This window comes from Tauraco erythrolophus, chromosome 7 (genome assembly GCF_009769465.1).
Source record: "Tauraco erythrolophus isolate bTauEry1 chromosome 7, bTauEry1.pri, whole genome shotgun sequence".
In the NCBI taxonomy this organism is placed as follows: Eukaryota; Metazoa; Chordata; class Aves; order Musophagiformes; family Musophagidae; genus Tauraco; species Tauraco erythrolophus.
Window position 1 is genome coordinate 34,905,770 of NC_141471.1, and position 26,567 is coordinate 34,932,336.

Consider the following 26,567-nt stretch of genomic DNA (forward strand, 5'->3'; position numbering starts at 1 on the left):
TCGTCCTAGTTGAATATAAAAGAATCCTAAAGTTTTTTTCTAGGTTACCCTGCACCCATTGACCTGTAGTCAAGGATTTTGGCACCAATTAAAATAATGTATTAAATATTTAGATTTTAATACTTCACTGAAAATAATGTAAACCTAAGCCCCACAGGCTGAACTCATCCATGCATAGTTCTGTTTTTAAAATTGATCTGCACCTAAAAGTGAGTGCAAGCATAAATAGATCCTTTTGGAAACTACCTTATAGAATTCAAGTAATTTTTGTTGACCTCATTAGTTTAATCCCTCACTCTTTTCTTATTTACTCAGTAGCAATTTGTAAGGTCTGGTAATCTGTAGGTGAGAACCATGGGACTGGACCCAACATCATCTCAGTCAAAACAAACTGCATTCTGTCCTGTTCTGCGAGCATCACTGAAACACAGTTAGCTGTACAGTTTCCCAAGAGATTTTTCCAAAAATATGTCCTGGTGGTCTATTCCTCCTCCATTTTGGAGAAAGCACTTGCCCTTAAGACCTCCATGCAGTTCACAAGAATCAACGTTCCAGTTAACTCTCGCCAATGTTTTGTTACGGGGTTTTTCATTTTATCCAAGGCTGATTGCAGGTCTTGTAAGACATCCCTGTAACTGTCTCCATAATGGGCAGCCCACGTGTAGAGAAAGTCATACGCAGGTTTCCACATCATCTGAAAATAAAGGGGAAAAAAAAATAAAAAGGTTTAGTTGCAGAAATTAAATTATTGAGCAAAAAATAGCTAAATCTTTCCAATGGTAGAAAAGTAACAGAAAAGAAGAAAGAAAGTAAGTGTTTGATCCCTAGCCATGCTGAAATGTTTTATTGTAAAAGGCATGTTGATATAAAAACTCCAGTAACACTGTGTACTTCATTTCTACAAAACTCTCAGATTCTTAGAGGGATAAATAATGAAAAGATAAATTCTTCATTGAGATGATTATCACCAAGTAGAAATATATCTCTATATGAAAGTATAATTCAAAGAACAGGAGTGGAAGGAAAAGACTTCTCCTTGGTCATTTTTGCAATGCATACACAGTTTCCCTATTTGGAGTTTGGCTGAGCTTTATATGATTAATGCCTCCCTTTGTCTCATTAATCAACATCCCACTGTTCTTCTACTTAGCCTGGAACTTTTAAGCAGCTTCTTATCTTTACAAAAATCTTTTCTGGTAACAGCAGCAGGAAGACGATCTATCTATAAAATGTCTTTTTTTAAAAAAAAAAGAAAGAATACACCTCAAACCACTCCAAAAACAGGAGAGTCAAAAGCTTTTGTGATTAATTTTTTTAAAAATTAAAAAAGGATATGTAATTTTAAAAGTGTTCTGCAAGAAACAAAAGAAATGAAAAGACAGGTTAACAGTGCTCCTTATTTCAAACTATAATATGTTTATTTTATGCCAAACAAATATGGAGCAGATCCCTAGCAGGTGTAATTTGTCATTGCTCTAGTGACATTAATTAAGCTATGACAGCATGATTCAGATACCAAGCTGGACTTACATCTTTCAAAGTGCTGATGTCCAGAGTAAGTGTACTCAGTTTACAAACACAAAGAGTGTTTTCCCAGCTGTCGCTTTTCCAAATTAAACTTGGGTTTTCCATTTTGTAGTCTCCCACTCTTCATTGGCAATAAAGGTTTCACAAACAGCAATTGAGTAAGCAATTGCTCAAGCCATAAAGAAACCTATCACTTTCCTAGGATGTTCTGGCATTTGCTGTTTTAACAGAAACACACTTATGCACAGTAATAAAAGCATATGGATTGATGTGTGCACGTATTTTTAGATAGATAGATAGATGGATAGATAGATAGATACACACACAGAAGAGATCAGGAAGTCCAGATTTTTTTAACATCTTTTTGTCTTCTAATGGAAAAGCAGATTTTTTGGTTCTGAAGGATAAAACAGGAGGAAATTGGTTATTTCCTCAATATAATCCTATTAATTTACAAATAATACACAACATAAAGCTCTGCTTCCTTGAGTTAAGCTTCATTTACTTGATCCCTTGAAGGACTGAGTAGCAGGAGAATTTCTTTGCTTATAGTTCTGAGCTTTTCTCCACATTTGGGCTAAGAACTCTCAACTTACCCCAAGACTGATTCTGTTGTAGTTTCTGTAAACATCTGCCTCAACTTCTGCTGCCTTTCTCCTCCATCTCCAAATGGAAGAACCCATCAAATTCATATCCCCAGTAGTGTGTCTCACAGTCTAGTTAGTCTGGCTTCTGCCTTCACTTTAAGCCATAAAAAAGTGCCTATGCTTTCAGTGAAGTTTCTCATTTGAGGTCTACAGGAGGGAAAGGTATCATCATTTACCCAAAATGAATAGTGCCTACTTTTCAATTTAAGCAAGTCTGTCTTAAACCATAACAATAAGGTTAGGAAAGAAAAGTAATTTGGTGGTAGGTTGGAAGGAGAGTGATGAATTCTTTCATTAGACAGGCTATAATGAAAAATGGGTTTTTAATGTACTACTATAAATACTAGATACTACAGCATATTTTAATAAACTAAAGCAGCTCACCACTGTTGTATTTATGCTGAGACCAGAAAGTTTCTGTGTTCCTATTTCTAGCGTGGTAACCAAGGTAGCCCACAAGAGAAGCTGAGACTTGCTGATATCTGCCAGTGGCTATGTCTTTTCTCTGTGTCCTGCTTCCTTTTCTTATATTCCTGTTAGACCAGGATATTTGAAGAATTGGAGTACAGCTCTCTGTCTTCACCAGAATGTGAAAAGACAGTGAGTATGGAAAGATGCTATGCTTCGATTTATGCTGAAGGTCGGTCTGACACTGCAATCAGAGAATTGGCTGACATATGCCTAAAATACAAACTCTGCTTCCCTCTACTCTGTCACAACTGATTTTTTTTCCCTGAGACAAAAGAAAAGAAAAAAAAAATGGGGTGAGGGTCAAAACCTTTGAGTCATCAGTGATGCATGATTCAACAATAATCTACATGTTAACCACACTGAACTAACACTGCAAACTAGGCTTCTAAGGCAGGCCCTTCTCCACATACTCTAATGCCATGGCTGAACAGAATTGCATTTGACATTATATTTGAATTATATCAATGCAGATTTTCAGAAAAAAAAATATTAAATCAGTGCAGCAGGCTGGGCAAGTCTCATCTCAGCTGCTTGCATGAGTTTTCCCTCTGCTTCCACTGCCTCTGCTGAGTAGGAAATAATGATACCTAAATCCTCCATAAAGTGATTTGGAATTTACTGATGAAAAGCACTTCAAAATCTAGACACCAATCGTATGTACCTCAAGTTGCCTCTGTGATCATTTGGGAGAAGATTTCTCCCACTAAGAAAAATATTAAGTTTAAAAGTAGAAATATTTTTCAGCCGATTAATCTCTTGATGTTAGAACAGTTCTTCATGGGTAATGAATTGGTTAATGTTTTCAGATATTTTTTAATAATTAGTCAAAACTTACTACTCCCCATTTTTGTTTGGCTTCCTATTTTCAAACCAAAAACTATTATCAATAAGAAAGCTTTCCCATTAGAAAACTCCAGGCTAAGGTAAGATGGTTTTAATCAGGGTTCTGTTATACCCACTAAGTAAATGTGAGGATCAGCAATCATTCTGAAATTGGCCAGACTAATGCTAACCTTGTAACATCGCTGGGAGCATCTCCGCACGTGTATAAATTTACACTGCGTTAGCTACATTCATTTTGCATCCCTGCTGAACAACATACACAAAACCTTATGAACAGAGTATGGCTTTCTCTATGTAGAGGTTCAAATTCAGCAGAGTAGTGAGAAGTTCAGAGGTCAGAAGAAAGCACTGAAATTCAGTAGAAAGTATTGAAATTCAAGGTTAGATTCACAGAACAGTGAGGATGCTCAGTGTTCACTTGAGATATCAGTGAGAGAAATGAGGTGTGCTTTGAACTCACACCTGTCTGGACAGGTACTGTTACAATGCTCACACAAAACCAAAAAATTCCCTATGGGCCCACCCTAAGCCTTGAGAAACAACATAAAAATAAAGTAGAATTTTTATGTTTGATTGTTTGTTGAATGTTCTCTTAAAAAATAGAACATACTCTGTTATTGGCTTTTTTATCATTAATTTAACTGTACTGTCTTCTGGCAGCAGACACTGTCACTGAAAGGCAGAGAATCTTGTAGGTGGTTTATCATAAAAATAATGTAAAAAACTCCTGAAAATAAAAGAATAGGATGTATGAAGCAGAAGATGGACTTTATGGAAATAGGCATCCACTTAAAACAAAGTATATATATTGGTTTTAATATTTAATTATACTTATATAAATAAATAGGTATGGTGCTGGAAAACGTTTTAAGATTGGTTTAGTTCTGCTGTATATTAGCAAAAGAGAAAACATTTCCAAATACCACGGAGACCAGTAGAGTCACACATTGTTCAAGTCTATAATTCCTTCTGTAGAAAGCTGGGATTGTGTAAGACAAACACAGAAAGCCAAGTAAGTAAAACAAAAGTCAAGGAAGTTTGATAAGTCACTACATAACAGTTAAAAAAAAAAAAAAGAAATGAAATGACAAGCATTCACATTCTGTTTGATTTTAGTATTTTAGTATAAGCTAGAGTAAAACCAGTGCCAATAACAGGGCGAATTTTTTCACTAAAAGAGAGCAGTAAACTAGGGATTGGTAGAGCTGAGAGTTTTATGAGAAAATAAAATAAGGAGGAAGATGAATCCAGGCAAAAGTAATGTGCTCAGAACAACTTAAAAAACCCCACACAAAATAGCTCAAAGAGAAAAGCAAGATAGAGGAGGAGGCACTGTTTGTAAATAGCAATGATAGAGGTAATTTTGCAGAAAAGTACAGAACCTTATAAGTAAATGTGTGAAATTTTTGTCAAATATTGATTGGAGAGGGAAGGTGGAGCATTCAAAGGGAATAAGAGGTGGTGGTTCATGATTAGGGAGGAAATCTCTGGACAGCTATCACCAGGCAGATAGATAAAACTGAGATTAAAGACTCACTGGATTCACATTGTGGAAAAGAGGATATTTTTGGCAGGGAACAGGAAGAATCAGCTACAGGTAAAGAAAATGCAAGAAAAAAATTATCTTGAGTAGTTCTGAAGCTGTGAATGGGAAATAACGATTCCTTTCGTACCAAGAGGTGAGAGAGAAGGAATTCAGGTTGGATCATGGGCAGTACCTGCAGTAATTAGGGGATGACAGTACAGGCAGAGGGAGAGTAGAGCCTGAGTGTAAGTGCTCAAGACAGAAAGGTCAGCTTGAACATTATTCAGCAACACTTACAAGAGTTTTCAGGATAAAATGCAGCCTGGGACCTAGAAGTCATTGGCACACAAATATATGGGAAACAGTGGATCTACTGCATGCTTCGGTGTTAAAATAAAAGCAGGAAAATACAGGAAGCAATTGGCTGCCCAGGTAAAGGTGTGCCAGGAGCACAGGCTGGCCCTTGGCTCAGAGGCGTGGACACAGGCCCACCCTAAGTCTTGTGATATAGCTGACATTGCATGGATGCCATGGGTACCTCTAGGCACCTCAAATGGCCCTAGAGATATAATTCGGTACATAAATCACTCCTTAGATGTGTACACACTAAAATACACGAGGGGGCAACTTGACTTTTATTTAGAAGTCTTATTTCTGCATAAGCAGAGTGCTTTACAAGGGAGGATAAATAGCACGACAAACTACGAAATTAAAACATGGATTTGCCATGTTCATACAATAGGACAGAGGTGGAATTGGTGTCAGAGCTTCCAACCTTTTGTCATGCCACATAAATGATGATAAATCTGGCACATATGCAGAAGAGGAAAGTGTTAGTGGCGGAGGTAAGCTTCCTTTCAGTGGAAAGAGCAAAAGCTGTACTGAGGGTGATTTGAAGTGGCTCCTGCAAGGTCTGAATGGTCGATCTTCCTCCCTGAGTCTAAAACGACAGCAGTTAGGAAAGAGATGGGCAGACGAATGAGTAAGGTTAACAAGTGGACAGGACAATAAGAAGGAACTGAAAGTGGCCCTTGAGGTGGGGGTAAAGAGCTGAAGCTCAAGACAGACACCAGGACCTCCACACCAAGTTGATTCGACACAGTAACACTGAACAACTGTCCTCAAAGGAGTATCTAGATAATTGCAAACTAAAGTTGGTGAGAATTCCTCACATCAAAGGGCTTACAAATTAAATAAGGAGACTGAACAGCAAAAGGAAAGAAAAGCACAAAGCAAGGAAGAAGAAAGGTCTCTGGCTGTGTTTGTGCAGAGGAGCAAGGATGCACATGCCGTTACGCCAGAACTTTACCTCCAGAGCTACCGTGCCATTTTTCCCTTGGTGGGGTACTTCATAAGCCTCAATTTGCTGCTTCGTGAGCCTGGCTAGCTTCTCCGCAAGCTCCCGCCAGTATTTTCCAAGCTTGACAGCTGAAGTCAAAATGATGGTGTCCTGAGTAAGACGTGCCACTAATCCTTGGCAATCTATTTTCAAAAGTGCCTGCAATAGTCATTTTCATTAGTGTTACTTCACAAGTAATTACAAACAGAACATTATCATTTGTTTTTGTAGCACTATTCCACATTTCTAAGCAGACAGAAAGGCTTTTTGTCTATTTTGTGTTCTTACAAATGTGTAACTTTTTTCCCTACAGAAAGGTGTTGCCAACATTTCAGAGGAAAACTGCCCACAAGCTTAAGAAAAAAATTAAGCTGGCATTCAGCTGCTTCAGCATTCCAGTGTCACATCGATCCTGCCAAGCTTACGGATCCTAAAGGAAAAATATGCTTCTCCAACAAAAATATTTGGGACATCAAATTTAGCTTCTTAAAAGTATGACATGAAACTTAAAAATGGAGTTAGGGCACTGTTATACTAAGGTGTGGTCCATCGTCTACTGCTTTTCTAGAAAACCATTGACAATGTTGGCCAACACCTTTTAATTTCTTGCTCCCACAGAACTGATAATTTGCTGAGCATTAAGCAGAAATGCAAGCAGAAAACTCTTCCCTCCTCCATGCTAAATGAGCTTTTAATAACAAACAAATTAACATGGTTCCAGGAGTGAAACCCTGAAATGCAGATGTGTTGCATTCCCCTTTCTTTATTTGTTTGGATAAGAACTAATGAGAAAAATAGGTGGTGTTTTTTTCTCCTCCTCAAATTAACAGCAAAATGTTCCACTGATAATGTTGACTTTTCCAGTGAAAGATCAAGAACAAAATCTGGAAGTTTTCCTTTGTTTTTAGATACTGATTTTTCATAAAATATCTAGCATTTCTGCAGAAATCGGATATTTGTGTGATTTAATTCTAAAATGTTTTTCCATAAAAATCCTCGTTGCAAACAGTAAAACTTTTGGTAGGCACAGTAGTGAGAAGCAGACAATAGTGTACAGTACCAAATCCCCCTATACTTTGACAAAGTGGAGACAAAGTTGTTAAGTTTGTCTTTGCTCTGGTAATCAAGAACCCTATAAAGCATAAAAATAGGAGATGAATTAAAATAACCAGTAAATTCTACTAAAAAGTGACACAGCTCATATCTAGCTTTAAGCCTAGCTTTTCAAAGACAGGAACTTGCATTGGCACTTCAAAGCTCAAAATCACATACATCTCAACAAAATGGGACATCTTGTTAACCTAATTATGCTTCACCTTTTGCCTGTTCTGTAATGAACTTTATTTCATTATATTCAATTAAAAGTTTGGATCATTCTCACCTTTAACGTCCCCCTCCCCTTTTTGTACAGAGACACAGCACACTAAACTGTACTTCATACTTGCTCAGTTTTATTCCAGGGAGTTTAATGAGTCTTAAGAGCTGTAAATGGCCACTGCTACCAAAATCTTCTGAATCCTGCTGAAATTGCTGCCACAACTTCAAAGGGGATAGACTAGTTATGAGAATTAAACTGTGTTAAGATTTGCAATTCAGGATAGTCAAAAGACTTTAGATAAAAAGCTACAATGTGAATTTTTAAATACTCATTTTTATAATACTTTATTTTTATATGAGAAATATAATTCTCTTCTGTCCCTAAATAGGCTTCATTGACTATGAAGTTGTCACATGTGGACAGAAAATCTTGTCTTCAACATGTAGGTTAGGATTTCCTTGCTTTAGAAATATGAAGTAAACTTAGACTTGCCTTTTAGGGTACATGAGATATATAAATAATGGAGTTTCCACACAATACGGTTGCTAAATATTTCACAATGGGAATGTGCATTGGTTGGGGAAGCAATTTAGCAGGATGACTTTTACAACAAAAGACAAAACTATTTCAATCATGGCCGTTTAAAAAACAAAAAAGTAAACTCAGTCAATCTACTAAATGAGCAAGGCTCCTGGAACGTTTACAAAACATTGTTTAGAATTAATTCATCAAAGTACTACTCCTCATGAGAGGCCAGATGTATTTTCCATCTATGGGTCTCTACAGATTTTAGTAACACGTTCAGGTTTGTAAAGATTCCCGGAAGGGTGCAGGACCATGTTTTCTTGTTCACGTATTAGTATTGAGCAGTTTCTTGGCAATGCATTCCCAATAACCAAGTGAGTTCATGCAATACTTACCACAATGAGCTCATAAAGGAATAGTCTTTTTTTTTTGTTTGCATGGCAGTCTTCCTTCATCCTCTTCACAACATGTGCAACTCTCTCTGATTCTTTGTCAGCATGTGTCTCATTAAAGTTATCCAAAGACATATGTGAATATCCTAGCACCTCAGCCAAAGCTCTCCAATCATAAACACTCTCTGATACTGTAGACAGAACTATTGAGTAGATGTAAGTCAGTTTTTTGAATGGCAATGCAATTTGTTCAACAAGATTCCTGGTTGTTAGCACACTATCAGCAGTGTCCATAGCTTGTTCTTTGGAAATCACTTTTACATTTTTGCAATGTACAAGACCAATCTTTCTTCTGAGAACTCCTACATACCACTCTTTTATTTTGGTTTGTCCAATGGCTTTTACTTTATCTTCACCAAGAAGTGCTATTGTGTCCCCTTTAAAATATTCGAGCAAATAGTCAATCTTATTTTGACGTAACACAGTTTTCAAAGCCACTCCGTAAGTGTTAACACTCAAAGTTTTATCTTGAAACTTCGGATATTTAACTGTTGGTATTAAAAGTAAAGGTGCAGACTTGATTTCTTTGCGGTTTTGTAAGCGCCTTGGCCTATTGACAATACCACTTAATTTTGGAGCTGGATCAGGAGTCGTAACATGGAACTGCGTTACTTGGCTACTTTTTAAGACTTTAATCTGAACGAGGAAAACAAAGAAATGCATTTCCCTGCATCCAAGCATGGAAAACAGGAATTGTTGACGGACCATTTCACCGGTTTTCAGCTCTTCCTCTTTAATGTTTTTGCTTCGGTCTTCCATCTTCACTTCGAAATCTGGATCACAGGATACCAAAGAAATGTTTAGATCTTGCGGCTTTTCAAGTAGAAATGTATGTTTTCCCCACAACTGAAACACAACAGGAGGCATGCTTTTCCCCCCCTTTTTTATATCACAAATTGTGAGTTTTCCTGGAATGTAGTTATGACCAAAAACTGTAAAAACTGCTGTGAAAGATGGATGAATATATTTGGGACCATAAATTCCAACTGAGACCATTCTATGAACATAGTCCCAGACATTAGTTGCTGGAGGCTGGATTTTGTTTGCTTGTACGGCAATCACTGCATACATCACATGACTTAGGTCTGTTAGCTTCACTTGTATGGTGTCTTGATAAGTGTAGCAATTTTCTAGCTTCTTAAAAGGCCCTTCTTTATTAAGACTATAAAAACACACAATATCACTCATAACTTGGCTGAGTGGATCATTCTTCACTTTAGCTGCAACTTTCACCTCTAGGAAAATGGCTTCCCTTGTGTTGAGGTTGCTCAGCGTAAGTTCTATCAAAGGACTTACAGTGCTAGACAGATCATTGTTAAACGATGATGGAGGGTTAAGGATAGCCTTCAAACCAACTTCTTGGAATTCCCCAGGTAATACATGACCCACAGGGACATGAATGTTGATATCTGAGTCGGGTAGCTGTACCGAACCCCCTTCATGATTCAATTTACAAACTACATGAATATCTGTAGCTTGCGTTTGTGCCCATCCAGGACTCTGGCTCATGGCTTCTAAATCTAGGCAAGATCGGGTGAGCTGTCGGTGACTCAACCAAGCCACCTTGTAGGCTTCGCGATCATTCTGAAGCCACGTCATGTCTGAAGCTATAGTTTTTTGAGGTATTGTCTTGCGAGGATTAAATCTTCGGTTATCAACAATGTCCAAGAAGTCAGAGACACTCTTGGATCGTCCAGATCTTCTTGCTGAAGTCTTTCTTAGAAGACAATCAATATTTAGCTCATCACCTGAGGAATCCAAAGAATCCCCGTTGCTAGAAACTTTAGAGAACAAGTAGGTTTTTTCTTTTAAGATTGAAAGATATCTATTATTTTCATTTCTATTTGAAGCAGCTATGTCATGTATGAAAGGGTTGGAGGCTGACAGTTCATTCCAGAAAGGGTTAGTCTTGGAAACAGCATGGGCCTGTTTAAATACATCAGACCAGTCAATATCCAAATCCAGTTTACTTTCATTGACATCTGTTTAACAGAAAAAACAGAAGCATTTCCTAAAGCACAGAGACTTGAGAAATTCCATTTATTTCCAAATGATAGTCTATTAAGCTAACAGGTAACTAAATTTATCCTCCTAAGATTATATAGAGCAAGTTGTTAAGGAACATACTTATATATTTCTCCTTCAGGTTTTTAAAGAGTAACAATATTGATTTCTAAGTAGCAGTAAGGATCTGTGTTAATTGTTAACAAATTAGTGCTGAAGGATGTAAAGCATATTCTACAAGGTGCCGATCATTATCAACTCCTATGACTATTAATTGGCATGGAGTATGCTGAGGTCCCATAAGATTTAAGCACTTCCATTCCAGTAATCTTTGACCTCTTACAAAATGTCATAGATTTTTGTCCTTTGTGTCTACCTTTCCACAAAGATTAAACAACTAGTTTTTCCTTTTTCAAACACTGTGAACAGTACAGATAAATGTATTATGCAGGACTCCTCTACATGCTGGTCCACATGCATTTAATTGATAACAGCACTCTTACAATTTATTTCAGTGTGTGTAGAATTTGTTATACCAGCTTTCCATTAAAAAAATTCATTGGTACAATGTATGTGAAATTACAATGTGTAATTTCAATTTGAAATTTGGAAATAAATGTTTTTGCGGCTACTAATTTTTCTGAGATTGCACTTAAGTAGACAAATAGGGGTGTCTACATGATATTTAAATAGACAAATGGGGTGTCTACATGATATTTAAATATGCATTCTAACAAATATACTCTTTATTAACAGTAATGTCTGTGTTTTCTGAAGACAAGATGCCCTTATATTTTATATTAATAACTGTTCATTGAAGCTGGTTTGTAAGTTGACTAAGACTCACACTTCCTGCCACGAATAGAGTGTCTGCAACTTTTTGTGCTAAGGGTTTCTATCACTTCAGTTTGCCATTATTTTCTATAGGCAGAGGTTATACTATCCCTTCTTTGTACATCCTTGTAAAGGATTTTAATTTTAGAGGGAAAATTCAGCATTTCTTTTCTTTCAGCATATCTATATCTTTCATTATTACACTTTCCATAGTACCTTCCATCTCCAAGGTTATTAATTATTGCTCAATTGAAAGAATGACTGTGCTTTCAGCCCCCAAAAGAAAAAAAAAGATTAAATGTTAGTACTTTTCTTTTTGATTCATTTGTCCTGAATTGGGACAAAAAGCCAGAACAGAGAAGTTCTTCCACAGTTCCAAAAACATCCCAATTTGGAAGAATCAAAGTGGAATTTACCTGCTTCCCAGCTGCCCATCTGGAAGGCTTTAGCTCATGCCCCTCCAGCACCCAGCCTTGGCCAGGGTCACCAGACGGGGCTGGACTTCTCAAGTACTAGCTGAAAAGTCATTTTGTTTCTGCTTGCAGGCCAAAAGCTTTCCCTGCACTGTGGTGCTATTAAAGTCAGATTATTATTATCTATTATAAAATAAATTAATTAATCGCAAAAGAAATTAGGCTTTTTGTCTGTTTGTTTGTTTCCTCCTCCTAAAGGACATATTTCTACAGGAAAAGTCTGAGCAGAAAACTCTGGTAAAGCCTGAGTCATAAGGCTGGACTCTTTCTCACACCAAGGTAACAGCACAGATTACTGGAATACAGGAAGTTAGTGAGGAAATAATTCCTGCTCCCCAATTTACACAGCAAGTGCTAAGTTGCAAAAAGCTAAAAAGCTTAGCAAAAAGCTAAGACAATGCCTGCCCTGTGGAGGTGAATGTTTTTTAACTTTTGGGTTAAAATAGCAATGAGATTAAAGCAACTTTGATTTTAATTCAAGTTAACAGTTGAAGTCCAACCCAGGGTTTTCTACTGGCTAGAACTCAAATTTTAAAGTGGACTAACTCCAACATTAGCTTGCCTTCATGGTTCTTAAGACCCTAAATTAACGTGGTTTGGCTAGTAACTCCCTCTTCTCATCCTCGTCTCAACCCCCAGTAAACATACCCTAAATAGCATTCATTCATGTAGGGTTAATGTTTCCAGCTCTTCTTCCCAACCTGCCTGACCCACATTTGCTACGGGGACATAGGACTTCTGTTATATGCCAGCAATTTTCCCCTAGGGGACCTTGTGACAACCTCTTGTGTTTTGACCTCAGAGACATCTACAATGGTCTCAGTAGTGCAAGACACAAGCAATAAAATTAAAAAAAAAAAGTATACAGAGTAGCTATAGGTCTTGACACTATTGAGAGTTTTGCAGAAATACAAATCTTAGGTAGAGAGCCTTAGTATAGAAAATAGCAGAAGAGACATACTGTAGCTGGCTGAAGGTGTCCGGTCATCCACGTCAATCAAAGTCCCCTCTGACCTGCTCCGTGGCATCTCTCCGCTCGTTAGGGACGCTGTTCCACTACTGGAAGTGTTTTCCTCCTAGGAATTGGTTAAACATATAAAACATCAGCAAGTGCACAATTTGAAAAAGGGGAAACTGTTGAAGAATATTGAGCTTTGCTCTTGCGATGTGACACAAACAAAGAAAAAAATAGTGAAGTTATGGTTTATAAGTAAATGTATGGAGTCTGCCCAAGAGCATCACAATCCTGAGTGAGGCTTACTATCTAATTTGCAGCAAAAACACCAGATGCTACAGCTGCAGTACAATACAGTGCCCCAGTCCATAGTGAAGTCAAATAACTCACATAATCGACCATCTCGCAATTCAAACTGAGCCAACTGTACAAAAATTTCTGTTCAGATGGTCTTGAATAAAAATGGTTTTAAAAAACAATAAACATCCTAATTCCTGTTTTCAGATAAGTTTGACTAGAAATATTGAAGGGGAAGAGCTAAATCTGTTCCTCACTTTGACAATTGATACAAAATATTTCCAACATTTCCTACTTTATTATTCTCCCTATGCTCTTCTCTGGGTGGACATCAAGTTAGATTTTCCTTTCAATCTGTACAAGAATGGCTTAGAGTACCCTTCCTTAGGGCCCATGCCAGCACAGCAACAGCTCAAGAGAGAACATTCATGTCTCTCCTCTTCCTTGTTCTGGCTACAAGAAGTTCTGTTTGGTTTTGATGCAGTTTGCACGTGGTCTGGGCCACAAGAGAGCTGTAAACCACATGCTGCTGTTGAAAGAGAGACAGTCAACAGCAAACCTATTGCAAGGGCAGGACAGGAAGGACATCCCTCTGAGGCAGGCAACCTTTCAAGGTACCATTGTCTAATACTATTTCAGCTGCCTAGAAAGAGGAGTCCCAGGTCTTCAACAGAGCTTTTGTGTATCCTACATGCTGAAGTTACTGTGTCCCAGAAAAAGAAGCTGGAGGAAATAAAATATTCTAGATCTTTTTGTGCAGGAGAGCTCATTAAAAAGGGGAAAGGAAAGGGGAGGAAAGAGAAGGAGAGGGAAGGGAAGGAGGAGAGGGAAGGAGGAGAGGGAAGGAGGAGAGGGAAGGAGGAAGAGGGAAGAGGGAAGGAGGAAGAGGGAAGAGGGAAGAGGGAAGAGGGAAGAGGGAAGAGGGAAGAGGGAAGAGGGAAGAGGGAAGAGGGAAGAGGGAAGAGGGAAGAGGGAAGAGGGAAGAGGGAAGAGGGAAGAGGGAAGAGGGAAGAGGGAAGAGGGAAGAGGGAAGAGGGAAGAGGGAAGAGGGAAGAGGGAAGAGGGAAGAGGGAAGAGGGAAGAGGGAAGAGGGAAGAGGGAAAGGAAAGGAAAGGAAAGGAAAGGAAAGGAAAGGAAAGGAAAGGAAAGGAAAGGAAAGGAAAGGAAAGGAAAGGAAAGGAAAGGAAAGGAAAGGAAAGGAAAGGAAAGGAAAGGAAAGGAAAGGAAAGGAAAGGAAAGGAAAGGAAAGGAAAGGAAAGGAAAGGAAAGGAAAGGAAAGGAAAGGAAAGGAAAGTTCAGAAGATCAGAAGGTTTTTTGGGTTCAGCCACAGGATACAAGTCAGTTTTGTCAGGAGTCTGAAATATTGCAGCCTGCTACTTCTGCTGCGACAATGGCAGCCTAAGCAGATCTCATTTTATGATGTTTAAAATCGAAGAAAAAGATGCATTGGGCCTCGTTTTACTGTAGCTGTAAGAAAAAGGAATTTTCAGTTACAGCTCTAGAAGGTGATTTATGGGAAAAAGTGTACCTTACATCGAAGTATTACTGAATAGAAACTGGAAGTCAGCTGTCTGTTTCCATTGCACAATGCAATGTTTTGAGACATATCTTTTTTCCACTGCAAATGTAAATTGATACTTTTTATTCTTCCCACAAGAGCTACCTTCAGCTAATGGCAATCTGTTCGGCTGCTGATTTGCACTCAGACAGGACACAGGGCTGGGGTCAGGCTCAGCCTGACTGTCACCCAGCCATGCTGCTGTCAAAGGGCTGTCTGGACTTTCATGTTCCTCTGTTACCAGAAATCTCAGATGTTGGCCTTAGAAGTCCTGATTTCAGATGGCAGTTTAAAACTAGCCTTTAAGACCAATACTTTGTGGCTTCTGCTATTAATGTCTCACCAGAATCAAAATAGAAACTAAAATATGTCCTTAATCTCAACACTGTAGTTCCACTGTACATCCCTCACCTGCATAAAAATGTCACTGTACCTCCTATCTCTAATAAGAGACAGTATTCTTGATAATGTATACTGATTCCCTCCAAGGAAACAAGTTTTGTTTTCCTGCTGCATCTGAAAACGTTGGAAGCCTGAACACAATGTATAAACATGCAAAACTTTTGTCTCAGGCTTCTACTTCAGAGATTGAGGAGATTTAATCACCAGTGTAAGATATCCATAGACTACAATTCCAGTAAGTGTACAAAAAGAAAGTGTACTTTTTAGAATACCAGTGTATTTGTTGCCAGCACTAATCTCTGATGACTTTTTGATCAATTGACATATTCATCTAAGAATGGTTATTTAAATGGTTTTTAAAAGCCCAATAATTTCTGTAGCTGTATGAAGTGGGAGGCAGTAAGTAAGGATGGGGAAAGAGCAGAAGAGTGCAAAAAAGATGCACAGATGCTAAAATAGGACACCCATGGGGAAGGGAGAGGGAGAGAGAAAGAAAAACAATCTCTTGACACAGTGGGAGTGTATTGACAGAGACATGACAACAAGATTGCATATAAACGTTTTATAAATGCTAAGAATTTCTGAAAATAGAATAAGCCATTTCCTAAAAGTTCCCTCTGGGAACTCCTTAAAACCTTCAGCACTAGCTTGGCACAATGGCAGAAAAGGCAGATACTCAAAAGGAAAACCACTTTCCAAAATAAGTCACGCCCCGCAGCTCCCCTCCAAAAGCATTCCTTGGTATGAGAGTACGATGAGGGAGCCCTGGTGATTTAGGCACATCTTTGGGCCAGCCAAGAAGAGAATGAGAGAAGGGGGGAGGTACAAACACTCCTGGGCAAAAGATGACCACGTCTGGTCAGCATGTCAAGGGATGTGGGAAGCGCTGGGGACAAGCTGTACACACATCATCGGGTATCGGGCAACATGCCTCCTGAACAGAGTTACATGCTCTGACACCAGGGTTGGGTCCTGTCTTTCCAGTGTTCCGGCCTCAGTCCTGGGAATGCATAAACCCCCAGTGCCTTTGTATGAGACTAGGACAGTAAGAAAACCCAATGCTCCCCCTTTTCCAAGGGCACATTCAGTGATAAAATAGCATCCTAAACAAAATTCTGATGGGCAACCCTATTAATTAGGAACTTACCTGGACAAATCCAGAAAAACAATCATCCACATGAGAAGAGAGATCAATGCATGTGTGATATAAAGTCATGCTGACAGTGGTGAAGGAGAAAGGTATGAAACACATTTGCTGTAAGAAGAGGGAATTACATATGGGAAGAAACAGAAGCTAAGCTTTTCATTTGCTGTAGCTACTGAGCAAGAAAGATGTAAACTGACAAGTGCTTAATGTTGCAAAGAATTATTTGACTGATGATACACCAGCTCACAGTGTGAAGTGAGCAGGGAATGAAGAAGGAAAGAGATTGGAAAGAGATCAGCTATGGAGGTGACCAGTGAGTGAACTGAGTCACTGCTGAGAGAAGTGGCATTTTTCTGTACGAGGGCAAGAAACAGTTTGCCAGGTGCACTCTGCTGCTCAAGCCTGGAGTGCATTGCTTGACCCATAAGAACAGGGGACTGAGGACCCAGAGTGCTGCTGGCAGGCACGTCGCAGCACTGTTACAGAAGAAAAACACGTTAGAGAAAGAAGAAAGTCTCAGGTAGAAAGTTCAGTTTCACAGAAGTCAGGAGACAGATTTGCTGCAAATGATATTTTTGCTGCATGTGATGCCTCCAGAAACCTCCTCCATGTCTTTTAAAATCCCAGTGCTTTTTTTTTTTCTTTCCAGTCTCTCTACCAAAGAAAACATGTCCTGCTGTGCTTAAAATAGTGGTAAGGAAGAAAATAAAAAAATCCTGAAAGCAAACACTTCCTCGCTGCCTTTGCCCTCAAAAATGAGAAAGAACACGTTCTTTAGTGTTTTTAAAATATCAACATCTCAGAGCAAAATACTAGCAATTTGCCTTTCATTCAACCTTAACCCTTCTTCAAAAGCAGGTTGTGTTAAGAGCAGAGCTCTCCTGTGGCAGTGTCTCCCCATGGACTCCTACATAATGCTACTCAGCCATACCATTATTCACAGTGATTCATGGCCTTTATATCCAGAGGACAAAGCTTATCCATTTGCAGAGATAGGACAGGCAACAGAAGCAGATGATGGAGACGTGCCTCATTCCTCAGGCTCACTTTTATCTGTCATGGCGAAAAATGACTTACTAGTTATAAAGGTTGGGTTGTTAGACTGACTTTAGAAGTTTATTTCTGAAAAAGGAGCAAGATGCATTCACCAGAATTTTAAATACAGTGTTCCTGATCTGACCAAACACTGAGTACAATGAATCATTTAAATTCTATTAAACAGAGAGAATAAAAGGGATTATAAAGAGAAAGCAATGGAACAGCTTTACAGAGCTTGGGATTTGGTGAAAGGTAGCTGAACCAGAGCTTACCTATCTTTGATTACAGGGCTGAACTGTGGTACTGTAGCTAACGGTAGTGCAGGACAGCAAACAAATCCTTCAGCTGAGGCAACAAAGCCTTTGACTTATCCTCTTAGCCTGGTGCATGTGAGGCAGTCAAGGAAATCATAGAATCATAGAATGGTTAGAGATGGAAGGGACCTCAAAGATCATCTAGTTCCAACCCCCCTGCCATGGGCAGGGAAATCCTCCACTACACCAGGTTGCCCAAAGCCTCATCCAACCTGGCCTTGAACACTTCCAGGGATGGGGCAGCCACAACTTCTCTGGGCAACCTGTTCCAGTGCCTCACCACCCTCTGAGAGAAAAATTTCTTCCTTATATCTAATCTAAATCTCCCTTCTTTCAGTTTAAAGCCATTGCCTCGTCCTATCACTACACGCCCTTGTCAAAAGCCCCTCTCCAGCTTTCCTGTAGGCCCCCTTTAAGTACTGGAAGGCTGCGATAAGATCACCCTGGAGCCTCCTCTTCTCCAGGCTGAACACCCCCAACTCTCTCAGCCTGTCTTCATAGCGGAGGTGCTCCAGCCCTTGGATCATCTTCGTGGCCCTCCTCTGGACTTGTTCCAGTAGCTCCACGTCCTTCTTGTGTTGGGGACTCCAGAGCTGAGCACAGTATTCCAGGTGGGGTCTCACAAGAGCAGAGTAGAGGGGCAGAATCACCTCCCTCGACCTGCTGGCCACGCTCCTTTTGATGCAGCCCAAGATACGGTTGGCTTTCTGGGCTGCCAGTGCACATTGCCAGCTCATGTTGAGCTTCTCAGCTCAACATGGTGCTGTGGTATCTCATTTTGAACAGAAACAGAAATGGCTTTTAATGTTCAGCCTCGAGAGATCTCCACCCTTACCTTACTAATACCTGGCAGCGACTTTAATGCTTGTCACAGCAGCCTGTTACTTGGCACTTTGCCTATAATGATAGAAAATCATTTTCAATTGATGCATCTACTAGTTCGCTCTGTTGTTAAGTAGTTGCTAAGTTTGGTACCTACTTCTTCAACTTTCTGAAAATTTGTCACCCTGCGGGAACTGCAGGGTTATTCACGCTCCTTCCTGGACCCGGGGTTTAAGCTTGCTGTGGACCCCACACACGTCTACACTGCTGCTTGTAACGGACGTGATCGCTGCTCGTAATGCTTCATCTGAGCTAGCGTTAGAGGGTAGGGTTAGTAGTCTCAGCGCAACAAAAACAGGACTTGAAGTGGGTCATCCTCTCAGTAGATTTCCACAATTCACAAGCAGGTTTTTACAGCCTCTGCTCAGCTCTGCACGACCCAGAACTGACTGCTTTACAGCCCCGTTGGGGAACACTATGCAAGCAAAAATGACTATACCATAGACCTCTGCAAGGCAAGTATCTTTCCTTCCATTCCACACATCTATGCATCTAAAATTGCTTTTTGTAAGCGTAAAGGCTAGAGTATTTATTTTCAATTATAAACTTTACATTTGGGAATATTGCTTTCCAGAAACCTCACGAGCTTGTAGTTAACTTTTGATGTTGTCTTTTGGGTTTCAGCTACCACTCTGAAATACTCCATGGTTTTGCTTCGGCCTCAGGAAAAAAAGAAACATGTTGCCTTCTACTTACGTTACTAAGTAACTTTTTTAAGCACAGGTAATGGGAAGTAAAGACTTCACTAACAAATGAATTAAAGGATCCAACTTTTTACTATTAAATTGTAGTATTTCTTCTTTTTGCTGAACAGAGAAAACTTTGCAACTTTATTAGCTTAATTCTTCTATGAACTCATTTCCTTACTACCTCTCAAAAACCTCTAAAACCAATAATAGTTAAAAATTACACTGGATTCTTACTTTTTGTATGTAACCATGCATACTTTGGAAGCACAGCTAGTTTCTTCACTTTTGGAAGTCCTATGAAAACACTTCTGGTTCCTTCACAGAGATTACAATACTAGAAGTTACTACTGACTGTGATGCCAATAGTTATTCCTTCAAAACAGACATTGAAAACGCTCTGTAAGAAACATCTTTTATTTAGAAGTTTTATTAAAAGTAAAAGTTTCTATTTCTAGGTGCTGCAAGTCTTTCAATGCCACTGTAATACATGCAGCATTGCAGAGTAAGGCAAAGCCTGTAGGTAGCATGCTCTGCACATAAACTCGAGCCCTGCTGCCCATCCTTAGGTACTTTTAATATTTTCTAGAATAAAACAAAAACGTCAACTGTCAACATTTTTGAACAACCTAGAGGAGTGGGAGCTAATGGGAATCTCAAAATCTCTGCTAGCTATTTACATCCTTGTGAACTATAGCTATGGTCTTGGGGTTTATAAGTACAGGATACCTCCAAAGTACTCAATATCTTATTTTGTTACCCTGATTTCTTCTTCTCTTTCTACTAAATTAGACTTTTTTTTACATCCAGGCTGCATGCAGGAATTATGCTGAGTCTTTAACTGAGCAGCTTATCTGTCACTGGTGAGTGGAGATACAACTTTAGACACCTGCACACTAGCTTGGCTTAGAGAACACTCCCAAACCTGCATACTATTTATTATGCTCTTCCCCAGCAAAGGCTCATGTCTCTGCTTATTAGTGCCAAAAGTCAGCTTTGCAGAGAGGCAGATATAAGCTGTGGTCTTTGAGGGCAGGAAGCAGTGGTGGGGGACAAAGTAGCAGTAGCATTAACAGTAGTGAATGATTTACAATCTCAGAGCTAACTTCAAGGGTAGTAAAGGAAATGTCATTTTTTTAAAAACAGAGAAGCCTTTGTATGCCTCAGAGTCACACGGGCAGGACCAAAAAAAATAAAAAAAAAAAAAAAAAAAAGAGGCTTTCTCCATCCCAAAGACTTGATTTTGGCATCATCTGACTGTTTAACACTCTTCCAGTTATATACAGAAAAAAGCACCTCTGCTATCCACCAAGAGAACAAGTAAAGGATACAGTTTCCAGACAATCAAACCCAGGTCAAGTAGTGTAGTAGTTCTTCATTAGAAACTGACCATCAGGCACTTACTTGTGAGTTGCATGTTTCATAGAAATAATTACTTTTAAATTTAAGGGCTGAGCACAGGCAGAGGAAAAATCCCTCTTGACTTTCAACATTTAAATGTCTCATCTGGTCCAGCGATGTGATAACAGGAATCCTACAAGAGCTGTGCTCTCATCATAGCATGCGGGCAAAGCAGAAGGAACCAAGGAACCCACCTACAGAGAAGGGCCAGTATTTTACTTGCTCAAGACTCTTAGAGTTCGTAGAATTATAATTGTAATTAACATTAACAACAGATTTTGAGCTGGATATGTTGAAAACACATAGGATGGGGTTGTTGGGTTTTTTTGCTATTCCATGCTAAAATGATATAACAAAGCGATGTGGCTGACGCTACGCCGGGACTCAGTATTAAACGTCCAACTGTAGAGCTAAATTGCCTGTCAGTATGCCGCCTGGATACTGACACTTTATTTTGGACAGATGTAGATTGAAGATGTAAGGGCAAAACATGCAATGTGAACCTTGAGGTAAATGGAACCTGATACCCAGGCATGTACAAAGTGCATGGTGTTGTGTTTTCAGCAAACTGAGGGGAGCACCTGGAGAAAGATACTGAGGGACACCGCAGTGTGCTGTACTTTGATGAGATAGGGGACTAGAAAAGTCTCTTTCCATAAGCATGGCAGACTTTTGCTCCAAGGGAAAGGAAAAACATGTCAGAAAGCCTGCACTGTCAGGTCAACATTTTTATATGGAACCACTTTGGTTTGGTGCTGGTTAACTCCAGGAGGACGAAAAAAACATGAAACCAGAAAACACACACATTCCCCAAAAAATAAGTTAACATGGCAATACACATGGAGAATTTGTTTTGCAACGTTTAAACTATGTCAGGCAAGCTTTCAAAATGTATAAACTAGTCAAAGAGAAATCCCAGTTCTGTAGAGCATGAAAGGGGGACAGGAGAGGGAGACAGGACAGGACTGAAGTCAGTCACTTGTTCCATCTCTTCAGGGGAATGTAAAGGGAGATCGATACTGAGAGGGCAGAAACGATGGAAGATGGGTGACGTGTGACCAGCTCCACATGGAAAAAAATTGATAAAACAGGCAGCCACCTGTGTTGGGAAAATAATTCCATGAAATGTGGTAGAAGAAAGTAAATTCATTTGGCAAAGACTCCTCCAGTTGTCATTAGAATTTAGATAGTTAATAACTGTAAGCAAAATCATTCTTCAGTGCATCCACAAATTACATTTTGCTCTACTCGACTGGTTAGATAACAGACACAGGGAATATGTAACAGCACAAATAGGATGTTTGATTGATTGCGATAATATTTACAAGGAAAGACTGATACACAAAAATTCTTCTGTATTTTTGTACTTTCTGTGTACCAGTACACAAAATTATTTTGTGTATTGATCTGTTTTGACTGAAGAACTTGTTTAATAGTTCTTGGCACTTTAGTTATATAGTGAAGACAGCATCAGAGAAGGAATCTTAATCACAGGGACACTTTCTAAAGGTATACTGTAGAAAGTGCACTTTTTCTTTGTTGGTTTTTGTGGCAATTATAGTCCCCAAAGTTTGGTTGGAACTCTTCTCCAGCAGCAAGACATCATCGCATTTAAAACATTTGTGCTGTGTTGTTAATAACAGGCTGAGCTGTCCATTAAGTTACACCTGCCAATATTTTAAAGTTATTTTTGACACTGTAATTTTGAAGGTAAGAAGGAAAGGAATTCATTAAAATGTATTTTGTTCTCTAAAAGCCAAACCCAGTACCTCTCATTATAGTGCAGACTCTCCCTTTACATAGAGCAATTACATATGTTCTTCACAAGCAAAAACCCCTGTTATTTCTATAAAATGGGATTCATGTTTAAATGGATAGTTTCTCTACTAATGAAGCACATTTGAACCTCTGAATTGTACTCTTAACTACTTACTAAATAGTATTGTTAACAGAATACCTTTACTGAAGTAATATGACTGCCCAATGGACTCTAAAATGGTAATGATCCAGCAACAAAAATGAATTCAGAAGAAGATAAGCTGCCATGCAAAATCAGATTCTATTTAATAATCTGTCTCTGACCACAGAAGACTACATATTTCAGAGGAAGAAGTAAGAAGTTCTACATATGAAAATGAGGAAGAGCTGCTTCCAGCATTGCCGGTAGTTTTATAACTGAAATAGGACTGATGCTATTTTTTAGAAAAGATAAAATACATCAGTCTACAGTATCACCGTGGATCTTCTTCTAAAGGAACAGTCAAGTTCAGGAAGATTTGAGGGAACAAATTCCCAACAAACTGCATGCCCTTCTGTGTCTATATTTAGTTCTTAAATCTAGCTGCCTTACTGGCTGATTCATTGAACCGTCTATTCCTGCCTGTTGAAAAGAGAGTATCTATACTTTTATTCCTTACTGTTTGGTACAACAAGAAGAATAACACATCCAATTTCATCCATTTTTATGCAAGCAGAGACAAAGTCAATCTTCAAAGATTTTTCTCTTCTTTTCTTTTTCAGAGTGAAAGTAAGAATTCTGTGAGAGAGTTGTTTCAGTGTCCTCTTTTCCAGTCCCTATATTTTTTATCTACCTTCATTCTCTCCATCGCATCACACTGTCCAACTGTCTTCCCAGCAGCAGTTCTCCTTCTGGTGATGCATACAATTAGCATGGATGCCATAACTGAGTGAAAAGCTAGTTTTCCCATCCAGGAAGCCATGCTATTATATTGCGATGGATAGTATTACCCATTGGAAGCATTTTAAGGATGTGTATTCCCTTGTCCTGCTTCCCTGGAGGCTCAGAGGCAGAAACCATTCCTGAAGTTCTCACCAGGCAGTTGGCTGACCTGCAAAATCGATTAATAAACTGCTCATACAACTAATTAGAGAGGTCCTCCATGTTATCCCCGGCATTCCTATGTTTACTTTAATCTCACATTGTCTTTATTCACCTTCAAAAGCAACAGCTCAGCTTCAGCTTGCTCTTCCTAACAGCCCTACCGCTCAGGCTGCTACAGGCACCCTGCTGGTTCCAGCTCTTCCTTCTGAGCCAACATCACTAACTTTCGAAGGCAAAATTTGATGAAGCAGCTGAGAGAGATGCAATTGCTCAGGAGTAGCATGAGCAAGCACTGTACACAGATGGGTGCCTACTCATCCAAGAAATCTTCCCCACTCAGCTCTGTAACATCTTTCTATGCCATTTGCTATGAAGAAAGCACTTAATGTTATTTCTTCTTTGCATTAATATGGCAGTGGTGAGAAATGAAAGAAGGCCTGTTGCTTCCTTCTTTCTTATTTACTTCCCCAACACCACACAGGTGCACTGGATATGACACCGTGTTAGAGATGTGGAAGGAATCAACATAGGACAGAAAATGAGGGGGGTTAGTGGCTCAAGCTCTATAATAAGAAAGGCTATCCACCCAAGTCATATGTCAAAGGGGAAAAAACTCCAAGCCAACTTGTACATTATCATAAATTTCATCGTCTTATACACAGAAAATAGTTTAGTTGTAGAAATATTTTCATCTGCCCCAACGAATCTTGCTGATACACTCAAATAAAAATAATGGCTGGAGTGATGCACTTACAAATTGCTCAGAAAGTTGGACTAAAACCAAACTTATCAAATTCCCAAACAGTGCCTCTCAGATAACCCTGCAGAAAATCTTCAAGAAAACGATTCAGAAATGCAATGGATTATATCCTATCAGTTCAAAATATGTGACCAGTTTTTTATTTCATTTCTTCTGCCTCAGCAAGCTTTACTATTTTTCACAACTGAAGTTACTGCCTTTCTAGCAGAAGTGGAGGGCTGCAGATCAATAACTCTTCGATATAATCACAGCATTTCAATATGTTATCTCCAGCTTCCCCCTTTTCTGTCCTTGCCTCTTCTCCCCCCATCCCCCTGCCCCCCCCCCCCCCAAAAAAAAAAGCCCCACAACTCCAGTCAGTCCTGCACTCCCTCCTTCAAAAATTTTTACATGCAGTGAATTCATTTTCACTGATATAGCAGCCTGCAAGACCTGGCCACTGTTCAGCCTTGTGAAGATCCTGGTGTCAGGATCTTCGTTTTGCCTCCCCCTTCACAGACACTGAGCATACTCATCTTCCAATTTCGTATAGACTGAGCAAGCTCAATATTTTGTACTATTAAGTCTGAAAAAAAGCTGTGATTCATTGACCTCACTGACTTCCTGTACAGCAAAACCCTGGGCATCATTTATCATCCAAAATCACTTCTGCAGCCATATGATGCTCCTTTCACTAACAGGTTGAAAGGAACAGGCAATTTGAGGGATAGCCACAAATATCAGGGCTCAAAGGCCCTACAGGTTCCAGCATGGCCATTTTCATTTGAGATAATGCCTCTATGAAGCTGGAGTTCCTCTAGCTGGCCAATTTCAGATCTGTAATAGTAGAGTAGTAATCTTTGCATCAGACAGAAAGAAACCAGATACAAGGTTACAAATGAAATACGCTGAAATCTAGACCTCATTTAAAACAGCTTTTTAGTACTTTGACTTTCCTAGTTAGGAACCTAAAGGCACCTGCCATGTGTTAGTTCAGAGAATTCAGCTTATTCAGCAACACCTTCCAAATGCCCATCCTAAAGAAACAATTTTTTTTTTTTATTTAATCTTCGTAAGTTTACTGTCCTTGCTCCATTTGTACCAAAACGTGGGAGGAAGCATTCACAGCTTTTCCAAAAGGTCACTGACTTTGATCATCAAAGCATTTCCCTACCCATCTCACCTCCTTGGCAGCAAATCTTGAGTTTTGCACCTTTAACTAGCTCACACCTCTCAAGATAATTCATTATTTTACGGGTTTTCTATAGAGACCAACACACACAACACATTGACAATGCAGTTGAAAGACTGTTTAGATCAGGGAGCTCACTCATTACACATGTATCCTTGCCATCGCTGTCAGGGCTTCCTTGACTAAAGTATACAACTGCCATAATAATTTCAACATTTAGCTTATAAATGTCAAATCAAAGACACATATTGATGTGTGATGGCAAGTTACTATGCTTAAGACGTTTTTCCTTGGCTATAGTGAGATAGAAGACTCCTGTTACAACTCTGCTACAGGCACATGTAATCTTGGCTGTGCAATTTACTGGAGGAGAATTTCAGTCTCCTTTTTATGACAATTATTCTTCTGTGTTTCAGATCATTGGTGAAGACAAGTAGATATTTGCAGAACATAGGATTCTCTAACAAAGAGCTGTCTAGTACAAAAAGGGAAAGAGAAGTATGAGGTATGAAAATCAAAACTCAAATTAAATATGTTCTGCTTCCAAAGCTTCATCTAAATTTAAATTTGCCAAGTATTCTTGGAGGTGCATGGTCCAAATGTCATCCAGCATGAAGTTAGTTTAGGTCAGCTCCTGACAGATCACAGTCCAGGGTTATATTTGTATAGGTGACTTTATCTGTAATAAACAGAAATGTGTACAAAGTTGCTCAAAAATTGAATCACCATGATCTATAAAACTTCTATAATGTAATGTTTTTCTGTTAGCTATAGTATAGCTATGTCACATCCACCAGAAGTGAGAAGTATCAGTCAGCGGATCATCAGTAAGAATGTGTAAAGATATTTGTCTAATTTGATGCAAGTTTTAATCTTCAGAACTTCAGGAGATTCTTCTCAACCTCATACCAAGCAAAAATGACCATATGCCCAGATAGTCTTGGCAAACATTGTTTAACAGTTTGTTATGAAGTAAAAATTAGTTCAGATTACTTTATTTTACAGTGCAAATTCCTCTTACATTGCTGATTTTAGCAAGATTTTACAATGGTTAGTCAATGTCTGTCATCATCATTCAGTATGCTGAATCACTAGCATCCACACAAGTAATTTTGTTTTAAAGTTCTTCAGAGATTAGCATTAAAAAAACCTAAG

At 39.0% G+C, this 26,567-nt stretch overlaps 1 protein-coding gene across 1 annotated transcript in view; it reads right to left on the reverse strand.

The window, feature by feature from the left end:
* Positions 1-481: 481 nt before the first annotated feature.
* Positions 482-26,567, reverse strand: part of MACC1 (MET transcriptional regulator MACC1) — a 39,402-nt gene continuing 13,316 nt past the window's right edge. Inside the window, exons 2-7 of the mRNA XM_086614913.1 lie at positions 16,678-16,794; positions 16,319-16,426; positions 12,920-13,034; positions 8,591-10,629; positions 6,323-6,511; positions 482-694 (exon numbers count right to left, since the gene is read on the reverse strand). Of these exons, the coding sequence (XP_086471039.1) occupies positions 482-694; positions 6,323-6,511; positions 8,591-10,629; positions 12,920-13,034; positions 16,319-16,426; positions 16,678-16,794 (2,781 nt within the window). The remainder of the gene's footprint in view (positions 695-6,322; positions 6,512-8,590; positions 10,630-12,919; positions 13,035-16,318; positions 16,427-16,677; positions 16,795-26,567) is intronic.